The sequence below is a fragment of the Triturus cristatus genome, chromosome 4_2 (assembly GCF_964204655.1).
Source record: "Triturus cristatus chromosome 4_2, aTriCri1.1, whole genome shotgun sequence".
Classification (NCBI taxonomy): Eukaryota; Metazoa; Chordata; class Amphibia; order Caudata; family Salamandridae; genus Triturus; species Triturus cristatus.
Window position 1 is genome coordinate 495,772,928 of NC_140586.1, and position 13,291 is coordinate 495,786,218.

Genomic DNA, 13,291 nt, shown 5'->3' on the forward strand with positions numbered 1-13,291 from the left:
ATACCTTTACTCTCACTCCAAAACCGGTTTCTGTGCTTCTACCATCCACTGAAACATACCTTTACTCTCGCTCCAAAACCGGTTTCTGTGCTTCTACCATCCATTGAAACATACCTTTACTCTCTCTCCATTCACTGAAACATACCTTTACTCTCTCTCCATCCACTGAAACATACCTTCACCCTCGCTCCAAAACCGGTTTCTGTGCTTCTACCATCCACTGAAACATACCTTTACTCTCGCTCCAAAACCAGTTTCTGTGCTTCTACCATCCATTGAAACATACCTTTACTCTCTCTCCATCCACTGAAACATACCTTCACTCTCGCTCCAAAACCGGTTTCTTCGCTTCTACCATCCACTGAAACATGGCACTTAAATTTCACTAACCTCAATGGACTGCAACCTGGGAACTGTGACCTGTACTGATGAACCATTCGATGAAAGGAAACTCTCTTCAGTGAGGGAGACAAAGCAACAATATCCTGACTTGAAGTAAACCAAGGCATTAGCAAAATAGAAAGCAAGGGCATAGGATGATCGAGTAAGTGTACTTTCAATATAACGTAGCAAAGGAAGATGTTCACAGGTGGTTGACGTCTCTTTGGCTCGGAAAAGGCCATAAGGCATTCCTTCTCCCTTCATACTGTTTACATAACCCCTGGCATTGTGTGTTGATATTTCAGATCATCGGGAAACATCTCTGTTGTTTTTACGATTTCTGGAATGGGATCTTATGTTAGCCAGTGAGGTGCCTCCCTCTTTTAGAATTCCCCCAGTGCTAAATCCGAAGCCCCCGTATCTGGTGAGTTAGGAGATCTTCCATTCCTACATAGAGATCTCCACTGCACTGTGCTGTGGAGCTGGTTCCTTATTATGTTCTGCCAATCCCGGCTGCAGATTCCCACCATCCCCTCCCTCGGGCCACAGGTAGTCTTGGATGTAGCGGTAGATGAGGACCAAGCCTAGATCTGATTATCATTGAATTCTGATAATGTGACTTATGCGGAGACAGAAAGAGAGAGAGCAAATAGCTTAAATACCAATGTTAACTATTACAATAAGCTTAAATGGTCCCACTATAGATATGACATGTGTTGTATGATGCCCACTCTGCCGGTGATATGGCCAAGCAGCGCCAATCAGATTGGGTATTTTGTTGCCCATTCTTCACCAACTTGATAACAGACCTAAGTTTGGAGTTGTGAGGAGTATGACAATATTGTACTTTTTTTTATTGATAATTAGATGTGTTAGAAATGTGTTCACTCTAGCCAGAGGTAAAGCCAAAGATCCTTCACAGTAATAGGGTTATTGTCTTGCAGAGTCCCTGGAAGGTGTCTGAAAAATAAAACCATCTGGGTGATGGGTGGTGGTGAGGAACCCTGATATCCATCAGCTGGCTTCTCTAGACTGTGTTGGGTTGGCAGTTAGAGTTCTATTTAGATGTGCACTGTTATATGATGGTGTGTGGAGATAATGTGTGAATGCTTTTGTGTTCATGCTGGTGTCCAGCTAAGAAGTGCTATCTGGGGAGTCCAGGATGTGTGTGGGATGTTCTTTCTAATATGTTATTTTGGACGTTTGTGGGTGTTCTTATTTCGTGGTAAGTGCTGTTGTAAACCTGTTGACATTCAACCATATGGCATGTCTCAGCTGCACTGTTTGTACTGTGTTCAGTTAAATGTATTCCGTAGGAGGCTTTGTTACTATTGAACGGCATTGTGGTACATTTTAGCCATTTAAGGCATATCTGAATGGTGTTCAGTGCACACGTGCTAGGTACTTTAGTAAGTGTACTGTAGGAATAACCTGTGAAGCATTGCAGATAAAGATGTTTTATAGGATTAAGAAACAAAGGCAAACATCACTCATTTAAACTAAGAGGCAGCTTTGCATGACAGACAAGGCAGAAAAACATGATATGCATAATGAACCCGCCACGCAGTAGTGAAGAAACCTCTATAACTCTGTGCCTCAACTCGGTTTCTGCATCGGTGAGCACGTTGGGACATGGGAGTGAACGACATCAGGGTATCGTCAAAAGCCACCAGCGTAGTTGGTTATAATATTGCTATTGAGCAGGTCTCTTCTAAGAGGTCATTCCAGTTACAAACTCCACTGCCACCCCAGTGAGGTACGCCGGACGGGGACACATTTCTTGGGGGAAAGCAGAAGTATCACCTGCATCACACATCACCGGTTAACAATCACCTCTAAATCAGCCTAAGCTTGAGTACAGCTTGTATTTGTGTCCGCCATTTTCATATCCTACCCTGTCATGATAATGACTCACTGATTTGCTCCCTACTGTTTAGGGTGAAAAGGGCAGTCCCGGTTTGTTGGGGTTGGCAGGATACCCAGGCTCGATTGGAGAGAAAGGATTGCCGGGCACGCGAGGAAGCCCGGGCGCACCAGGAACAAAGGTATCTCAAAGATTGGTGGCATTGGCTTGTAAAATATAACCAGTTCATACTAATCAAACTCCCATGCTGGGATCATTGTGCCATTAAAGTAATTATTGTATCTATTGACTACAACTGTCTTCTATGGCTTATATTATAAAGTTTAGTTTATGCACATGCGATTGTCATTTCTCTGATCTGTTCATGTATATTTCTGCAGTTAGACTGTTGAAAATGTACAAAGTGTAGAAAATTGGCAGAGCCAGGAGCCAATATCAAGATATTCTAAGCTGTGCAACAAGCTGATGAAGATATGACTGGGCCTAATGTGCCTTCATATGACTTTTGAACTTCGGAAAGTGGGCGGAATAATCAGTCACCTTCTTATCCATAGCTCTGCCATGCCTCGACCCCTCACCTCATGGTTATTGTGATGTATAGAACTCTTACAGTATACACGCACATTCATGGGGTATTTATTATACCTTTGAGAAAAAAAGAAAATGCGATGGAACTTTGAAAAGAAACTTCTTTCGTATTTATATCTTAATAAATGAAAATGAAATTAACCTTTTGTTTAAAAAGCTAAATGCAGTGCTTTATTTGTAAAATATTAAGTGCTAGGGCTCTGACCAGGTGGCCACTGCAGCTTGCACCACCCATCCCCCCTGTCATCTCTACCAAAACTAGTACTTACCATCTCTCTCGTATGTAAATGTGACAGTTCAGATTATTCCAGGTCCCCAAAGTTAAAGGAATGGCTGGGGAGGCAGGTATTAGTAATTTTTGCAATGTATGTTGTTTCCCTAAACAACTATTATACTGCTCATCTCTAAATTACATGAGCAGCGCCACCTTGTGGCAGACTGCCCTAAGTGTGGTGTTGACAATTAGGTGCCGGTGCCGAGCACCGGAAACCAATTAAGTGCCAGTGCTCAGCCCCGGAAAGCTCCGGCTCAAATTAAGCACTGGCTAAATGTACTTTCCTAAAAACATATATTGAGGTGACAGAAAAGTTGCCTGGAGTGGATAAAGTCTCAACAACCTGAATGGGTTTACATTGAAATAAAAGTGCAGATTTCATGGAAGAATTGTTTTTTTCAGAAACTAATAAACTAAATGTGCAAGATCCATTTACAGTTTCGACAATGTATATATTTTTCTAAATATAAGTCCAAACGAGCTAACGTCCTTAAAAAAATAAAAGTTGAGTAGTTTTCGTTTCGGTCCACTTTGATATCCTAAACATTTGGTTGAATGCTAACACCAGGAGATCATATAATTACTAACTTTCATTAAGAAAGTAATTGAACGGGTTGAAATTCATTTCTGACCAATCCTTTTGTTTATATGTTCGTATTTTTGGCAAAGACCCGCACTTTACCTAAGTTGGTTTGTGTAGTGTTTTATTCCATATATTGTCAGCCAGGAAGGCTGACTCTTCACACATATTCTGGTACTGAGCTGAATATATTTCAGTGTTCAGTGTTTATACCTGCTTCACCCACCAACAAAAGTTTGGCCATATGCTTCAAAACACAACTTCCTCTTCCAAAGTCCAGCTATGTCCATCATCGAGTCTTTTAATATATCTTATATAATATATCATACCCAAAGCCCACTCCCTTACATCACATCATAACCTCCCTATCCTGTTGGTCACTCCCCAACTTCTCCTTCTAAGTTTTTATCCAAGAGGTGGTCACCACAGCCCACGTAGTTTTCTCCAAACCACATTTAAATTTTCTTGTAGGTCATACCAGGAAATGGCATTCTGTTTTTTCTCCTCAATTTAGTCCACTCTCAAGTCACTCTGATCCTATATTGGTTGCTCCCTCTCCGTGTCATTGCACTCAGTTTGCCACGTCCACATTCTGGGTTATTCCCTCACTCTAGCTCTTCCAGTGCACTCTAGTCGTACATTCACTATCGCACTTTCAAAACCCAAGCCACAACCTTCTTCTGCCTTCAATAAATCCTTTTTACTAGACCTTCCTTCAAGGATCATACATCCTGTACAGTAGCCCCTGGCTGGCGAGAAAACCCCGACCCTACTATAACTCTGTTAGTGCCCGCTATGCACCTTTGTCATTTTGGACACTTAGGGCCTCATTTTGTCCGCCCGCCATACCCTCGGGAAACGGGACCGCCCGCTGAGGGTGCGGTGGTCTCGCACTCCTGATTAGCATGCGCACGTCACACTGGCGGGTGCATGGCGCATCTGCAACATTGCGGCGGGTGGTGTAGAGAGCACCGCCCGCCGCAATGCCCCAAAGGCAGCCTGTGCCTTTTAATGCACAACGTGACAGGCACCGTGCGGTGCCTGCCACGTTGTACATTGAAATGCAGGGGGGTACCATGGGTACCCCCATGTGCACCCCCCACAATCCCAGGGGGCCCGCTACGGGCCCCCAATGTCAAAAATCACCTGCCTTTCCATTGCCGCCACGGAAAGGCAGGTCTCCGCCTGCATAGTAATATGGATGGCGGTGTCTACCAGACACCACCACCATATAAACTGCTTTTCCGCCCGGTAGGCAATCGGGCGGATTGCCTACCGGCAGAAAACCGGCGGGCAATCTTCCTGTCCACCGGGGTCCCCCCTGCCATGGTAATGTGGCGGGGGAAATTTGCAGGGGGTGGAGGTTTTTAGCGGGCAGATCGCCACCGCCATACGGGCGGTGGGGATCCGCCCGCTATACTAATGACCCTCTTAGTGACTGTTCTGCACTCTTTGTTGAGGCCAGTGAATAACTCTGAGCCTCTTTCTCCCACTTTGTTGGATCTTCTGTTACCATTACTCCTCCAAGATTTGATCTGCAGATAAATCCTTGTCATCATCCAACAGCTAGAACCTTTCTTCTTGCTCCATTATACCTCTCTTATTAACTTGTATATCTTTTGTGAGAGCACCATATTCCTTTTCTCCTTTCTTTTAATTTCTCTGTCAAATACTGTCCGCTTCTGCTTCTTCACAGTGGTGGAGTTTGTTGCTTGGTTGGTGTGAGTCAACTCTTTTTACCTCAGGGTCTCACCTTTACCTTTCTTTGCTCTCTCAGGTCACAAAAAAATGTAAGATGAATAAAAATTAGAAAAGTTGTGGATAGAAGCCAAATCTCGTGTATCATAAAATGTTTCTGCAAAAATATTGTAGAACATCATTACGAGTGCCCCAATACATTTTGATATATGCGCTCACGCCAGTGACCGCACATTTCAGAATTATGGGTTTTGCTGGTTTTATGGCACTTGGTAATTATCGGGTGATAAAATGCATTCCACAAATAAATTTCAGCACATCAATTCTGACTATATTAATCACAGAAAAATTGCCTGCTAAATACCTGTACTCGGGTTTTTGTAGAATAAGCATCAAAATTCACATTATGCCTCATTGTAAGGACACAACTCGTAATAGGTGATAATTAACACAGACAATAAAGTGAGAACTCCTCGGTGTAGGGTTTTATGTTGTATGATAATTATTGCACCGAAATCCTGGCCACTGGTAAGGAGGACCATAGTAGTAACAAGAAATATATTCTCAACCAATTCCCCCTTAGAGCCCAGATGGCAAGGGCCCTTGGCACATAGGCACCTTGTTACAATGTGCATTCTGAATGATTTCTCCAATTTATGGTTAATTAAAAGAATTTCTGGTACTTACTGCAGAATCATTTGTAACACTTCTAAGTGAGACACATATGATACTGTATACCTTCAGAACACCTCAAGCAGTAAATGAACTGTCCTAAGAGTTCAGATGATATGCAGAAACTGTGGGAATACAAAGGTTTACGTCTGAAATTTCACTTGGTGGTGAGAAATGCTGCTTTAAAACACCCAAAGTTTCACACTTCGCCTGCTGAGAAATCCACACTGATGGTTAGATTTCCTGTCATCTTTTTTAATGTTCCCTCCAGGTCTTGTTAAATAGGTCACCTTTGCTTGTACGCCATGCGCTCTCGGTGACCAACCAGCAATCTCCCCGAGGTAGAAATTTGTCCCACATAGTCCTGAAAAAGGTAGAACACCTTCATTGAAACTGACACTATTACCCTAAGCTGTGTTTTAAATAAATAAATGCATACCTGTTCAATACAGTGAATGCAAAGTTGCTAAAGACAACTCACTCCAGGATATTGCGTTACTCTGTTTTGTACTTTTCTGGTTTATGTACTTGAAGCAACAAATTACTAAATTTTAATTGTTATGGTAATATTTTCTGATTTTGGTTGAGTTCTAGGGTGGATAAAGTTTTCCTATTCAGTGTTTTTTGGAGCTTGCTTAAGAAATCATGGCTTCGGCGTCTATTATTTTTAGCATTGATCATGATGGATGTCTTTGTACCAACAGGGTGAACCTGGACTTCCGGGCCAAAGAGGAAAGGCGGGCAAAAGAGGTCACCCAGGGTCACAGGGTGATCAGGGTAAACCTGGTGAGCTTGGTGTGAAAGGTTTGTCTGTAAGTATACTTGAGGAATTTTCACAAGACATCTGAGTGAATACCATCATTCTACAAGTGTGCTGTGAGTGATTGTCAAACCTGTTGCTGTTGCAGGGAGAAGCTGGGGATCAAGGTTTGATGGGGTTTCAAGGATTTCCAGGCCCCAAGGTATGTACTTATCATACAGCTAGGTTAAAAATATGACATGTTTGTTATTTCCATTTATTGCACATGTGAAATGTTTCCTCTACATAGTTTGCAGAGTGAAAATGGTCCTTCTGTGTGGCATTTGAGTAAGCAGTGAAATGTAAGGCCTATTTTCAAAGGACCTAACAATATACTGTCATCTAATATCCTACTCATTTATAAATATCAGATTATTAAACATATGATTCCTGACCTCGGGCCCCCTGGCTTTGCCCCCCCCATCCTCCTCTCAGCGCGCTATTGCCTTGCCTCAATTCAGCCCCCGTTTCTTGTTCCTGCCTTTGCTTCTATTAGCCTTTTTATCACTGTACACAAACATTTCTGACACTGAATTTGCTTAGATAACTTATGATTCCTGCCTTTTAATTCCCATCACCTTTATTTAGCTGTGTTCCTGTACTTCACCTTAACATACCAACAATCCTTCATTGTTACCCTGTTTTTCCTTTAGTGAATACTTATTTTATTTGTTTTAGATCACGTGCCACCCTGAGTACTTTTTGGTTATTCCTACAGTGAATATTCCTTTGATATATCTTTTGACCAGGTGCCATCTTAAGTATGTTTTGCTGCTCTTTTGCTATATCTGATAATGTATGGCATATCCACATACTTCACTATTCTTCATTGAGCATGTGTAGTTATCCCTCTTTATACTGCAATCTTAAGAATGTGTCACTGCACTGTAATGGACATCACATGCCCCTGGGTTTATAGTGAAAACCTTTAATCACACATCATACTAAGATTTTGCAATAGTGTGGGAAGTCCCTAGCACAACTGAGGAATACATGGGGCTACACACCGTGAGGTTTTTCCTCAGATAATATGATTTTCATTGGTGTCTCCACTTACTGTAAAAGGAGCTAAGCAAAAGTTACCATTATCACTCACCCATACCTGGAGCAACATCCGCTTGCATACAAGAGTACCACTTCTCTCTAGAAGCTCAGAATGGAAGTAAAGATTTTTGTTTTTTAAAGAGCACCTTTGCTGAATCAATACTTACTGGCACAATCCTATCCTCGCACACGATCCAGTGTTTTTCCATACCACTCTTACAAACAGTGATCTGTTGGTCGCTATAAAGGTTGGCACTGAAAGAATAATGGTGGGTCATTTCACTGGCTGCAGTGCTTAATTTGTAAAATATTAGGTGCCAGGGCTCTGACCAGGAGGCCACTGCAGCTTGCACTACCCATCGCCCTTGTCATCGCTGCCAAAACAACTACTAACCATCTCTCTCGCATGTAAATGCGACAGTTCAGATTATTCCAGGTTCCCAAACCTAAAGGAATGGCTGGGGAGGCAGATATTAGCACTATTTTAATGTATATTGTAATCATAAACAACCGTTGTTCTGCTCATCTCTAAATTAGATGAGCAGAGCCACCATGTGGTAGACTGTTCTAAGTATGGTGTTGACAAATCGGTGCTGAGCACCGGAAACCAATTAAGTGCCGGTGCTCGGCACCGGAAAGCAGCGGCTCAAATTAAGCACTGACTGGCTCTAAAGTTATAATGCATCATTGTGATAGTACTCCTTAAAGCTATGTAGTTGACTAAGCATTTGCCACCTCAACTACACATCATATGGATTAATATTCAGCCTTCGAACTACACCAAGAGTACACATTATGCACATTGATATACAGAACATGGCACCAGGCCATTTAGGTGGTAAAATATTTGCCACCCCAACAGCACATTAATATCAAGTAATGCTTATACTTTGACTGATGTTGACAATAAACATTACAGACAACACTGTTCCAAGCCATACAGTTGGCTAAGCATTTACCACCTCAATGGCACATTCATCTAAAGGTGCACCCATATTTTACACTCTACAAAAAGTACACATAAGATAGAAATCTTAGCACCTTTGTGCACACAATTTTGCTAAGCATTTACCACCTCACCAATACTTGCATATCCTCTCAACATTCTACATATCAAACATGCAGAAGCTGTTCACTTAACCTTACCACACTCACATGAACATAGCACTATCCACAGAAAAAGGCCAAAGATGCTTTCAAACATTAGACCCACCCAAAGCGGATCAGTACACTGCATCCGAATAAACAAAACTGCAATGTCGTCCAACACTGACATCTATGTACATAATGTTCAACACAGATCCATAACAGAATCTAGCCAGCCACTATCCAATATAATAACTAAAGAATAAACTAGTCTTTTTTAACTTTACCGGTCACTATCCAGTATGACTCACCTCTAAACAGTACTACATCCCACCAAGTACTGTGTAAACAGACCACTTTTATTGCAGTCAAAGTGTACCCCAGAATCAAAATGGCGCTCCAAATCTCATATTTAACATTTCCAGCAAAACATACAAATGCCAGTAAATCCTTGTACAGTTGCACATGACATAACATTAGAAGCCCAGAGCCATTAGAAGTGGGCTGGCGGTGCCCTCCTGCCTATGCATCATAGCCCATATTGAAATGCATAGAAGCCAAGTCTTCAATTGGTTGCATGTAAAACGATAAAAAGCACTCACAATCCTAAATAGACGTATGCTACATTCTGCAAGAGAAAATTGTCCCAATCTCCATATATTTCACGAATTTACTAGTAGAATTTGACTTAATATTAGGTACAAAATACCAATGATGTGTCTTTATATTCCCAGGGTCCAAATGGAGACATCGGCGTTCTTGGAATTCTAGGCCCTAAAGGTCCAGTTGGACAGATTGTAAGTACATTATATCATTTTTACAAATAAGCTACGAATATTTATGGTTAATTAGAACCATTACTTCATGAACAGTATCCCTTTCGAGTTTGTTCACTTAGTCTTTCTAACAAGTTACTAGTTTATTTTTGTCTGGGTGCATTAAAATCACATATGTTGTGCTACTGTAATGTTGGTCTCAGATACAAAACATGTACAGACAGGGGACCGAATTCTCTAACACAATGTGAAAATGTACACTTGTAAGTTATCACCTACATTTAGGGGCTCATTACGATGTCGAGCGGAAAGCCTCCTCCGAACAGTCGGAATCTGCTCCACTGCGTCAGAGCCCTTCCGACCGACTCGGTCGGTATACATTCCGCCCACCTAATTACGATGTTCGCAGTAGGAACGTAAACCCCGTGGTCATTCTGAATCGGTTCCGACTGACTTGTGGAGTATTCGTGACGGTCGGAACCGCATCGTACAACCCTATGGACAGCTTTTCAGCCCTCGAGATTACACTTTTCATCAGCCTTTCCGCACCAGCCTGTCTGACACGGAAAGGTTGTCGAAAAGTGACTTTGGGGGCCTCAGGCAGGGCCCCCTAGCTCTCGCTGCCTACGGTTGGTGGCCCAGGGACCCCCCTGTAAAACCCTGCACTGTGTGGCAGGCACCATGGGGTGCCTGCGACAGGTGCAGGGTTTTCCACACACACCCCATTTCCCTATAGAAGTTTGCGTTAGGGACGGCTGTCGGGTGTAACACAAGCTCCCATAAGAAACAATGGGAATCCAACCGAACAGTTTTCGGTCGCATCGTTATCCAGCGGTCAGAACCGCCGACCGCAAGCCAGTCGGTGCCGACATCGTAATGAGCACCTTAGTTGTAAATTTTCACATTTCAGGAATTCTTAAAGGTTTCCAGGATTCTGACTGAGAAGTCACAACAGCTGCATGTTTCTGGGCGCACTCCTGGAAAACCATTAAGAATTCTCATGCACGCTAATGGGAAGGACTTTCTACATGTGTAAGTGTACAGTCAAACATGCAAAAATGTGTCCCTTAACAGCAATTGCACCCGCACTTCTATTTCTTCTAATTATTTCCCTGTGGTGAAAACTCGTCCCATGTACCTTTGTCAATTTTGGGTGTGTTCCTTTCCATTCCCACCCAGGAAATAGATCAAGGAGAGCACCTGACAGTAGTAAATCCCTCGCCTTTTCCAAGGTGGGCCTGGGCTGGGAAATAGAATAGCAATGCTCACAACCTTCTAGGCCATTCCCACCAGGTATTGGACTCATAAATCCAAGTCCAATATTGGACTAATCTAGCAATTAGCACATGTATGGAAATAGCTTTGCAAATTAAATCGAGCTTGAAAACGTTAACAAATTACTGTGTACAGTCATTAGGGAGGTAGCTAAAAAGAAAATGGGGCAGCTATGGTTATCTGTAACCTCTGTTGGGACAAGGTCTGTGACATGCTCTTGGAGGGCTACCTTAGACTTTAATACTTTGAACCAGTGTGTTTTCCATAATGCTAATTGGATTTTGTTCTGTATTAAGGTACCTCTTATCAGATATTCACTTTCCAGTACATCGTATGAAAGTCCTAGAATAATAAAAACGTACGCTTGCATGTTGTGGTGACTTTTGGACAGCATTTGCCAATGTTGATCATGATTGTTTATGGGTCAAGACAGATCAAGTGGGTATATGTAAATCTTTAATGGCCTTGAATTAACCCCTTCTGTGCCCATGACGAGCTGGACTCGTCATGGGCCGCGGTTGCGCTGTGCCCATGACGAGTCCAGCTCGTCATAAACCCCGCCTGCTAATGCAACGGCCGGCACAGGGCGGGGAAAGGGCGTGGCACACAAGGGGTTAAACCTTTTCATGCATGACAGAAATAGAACCCATGTCCCATTAAATGAAGATGGTAGGCCGTCAGGACGAATCTTGATTATCAATGGCTCTAAGCAAGGCTGTTTCTTGGTCCCATTACACTTTTCTTTGTTTTGGCTGAACACCCATTGTGTTTCAAAAATGTGCATGCCCCCGCCACAAAAATAATATAATATAAACAGACATTTAAATGTTTCACTCTATGCAGATGATTTAGTTTTATTAGACTGTACACCTAAACAACAGCAGTATGTATTGGATAACCGCAGCAGTACTGTAAAAAATAATTTGATAATTAATGTAAAAAAGTCTCAAGTCATATTTTTGGGACAGGGCAACCATATGTATAGATAGAACTTGGGGGGTGATAATTTAGAGGTTGTTAACCAATACAAATAACTTTGAACTTTATTTGCAAGCAATTTCTAATGGAACTCCATCCTTGAAATGGTTGTGAATAAAACATTGACCTCCTTTTTTGTGGTGTGTTATTTTAGTATTAATAAGATCACTCACATACACCACTAATAGAAAGTCTTATATCAGAAGATTGGACTGGTAGCTTTATATGGGTGCCCACCTTTACAATTGGATTTAGAATGTAATGTTAATAATTTTGAAAGGAAATGTTTAAAGAAGGCACTTCAACTTCTCAATGTGCTTCAATACAAGTAGTCCAGATGAAATTTGTAGAAATGCCCAAGCTATCCTTGAATAATTGGGGTAAGAATTCTATGTAAGGAAATGAGCCATCAGCACCAATCTTTAATGGAAATTGCATTTAGGGAACTGCTTAAAGGTGAGATGAAATATGCTGCAGAAGAGTGGATAGAGCTGTAATACATTCAGGTGAAATATGATCTTGAGGTGATTTTGTTATGGTTAATAAAGCCATTCACAAATCGGTTACTCAGGTTTTATATGAAAGTGATGTTAAGTACGTTCTTACAAAGGGAACATTGTTTAATCAATCTGGCAATAAAACGATCTGTGCTTATCAATCTGCCTGCTTTTTATACAAGACCCAGCAATATGTCACCTTCTTCCTATGATGAGATTAACTCTGATTATCATATTAAGCATTCAGAAATGAAGATTTGTGGTTGTCATAAAGTGTTTGAGAGGCTGGGTAAATTATTTAATCTAATAATGAAATTCATGAAATATGATGCAGAGACTTGTTTTTATTAAGCTTATATGTAGAGTTTATATATTATGTACTGATGATAGGGGATTTAAAGTTATTTTTAATGTGCCTATAATAGATGTGGATATGGCTGTTGGTAAGTTGTTAAAGACTGTACAAAATTAAGAAAACAATTGTATGATTATTGTTTTCTTTTAATGAAACTTTGCACTATGTAAAAGTTTTGTGAGTATTAAATCACCTAATAAACTTATGTTTTTGATTTAGAATGTCAATTGAATGTAACTATTACATACATTTCGATGAGCTAGCACTTTAGGGTCTTGTAAGGGGTATGAAGTGCTACACAAATGCTATAATACAATAGAATACTTTTCGACCTGTCAGCATTAGGGTGGTCTTCCCCTCCAACCTTTTTGCCTTCCTTCTCCATTTTTTCTGATCTCGCTTTTGCTGGCGCTAGGACTTTTCA

At 41.5% G+C, this 13,291-nt stretch overlaps 1 protein-coding gene across 1 annotated transcript in view; it reads left to right on the forward strand.

The window, feature by feature from the left end:
• Window positions 1–13,291, forward strand: part of COL24A1 (collagen type XXIV alpha 1 chain) — an 826,732-nt gene that overhangs the window by 760,092 nt on the left and 53,349 nt on the right. The window contains exons 48-51 of the mRNA XM_085602067.1: window positions 2,319–2,426; window positions 6,762–6,869; window positions 6,966–7,019; window positions 9,721–9,783. Of these exons, the coding sequence (XP_085458193.1) occupies window positions 2,319–2,426; window positions 6,762–6,869; window positions 6,966–7,019; window positions 9,721–9,783 (333 nt within the window). The remainder of the gene's footprint in view (window positions 1–2,318; window positions 2,427–6,761; window positions 6,870–6,965; window positions 7,020–9,720; window positions 9,784–13,291) is intronic.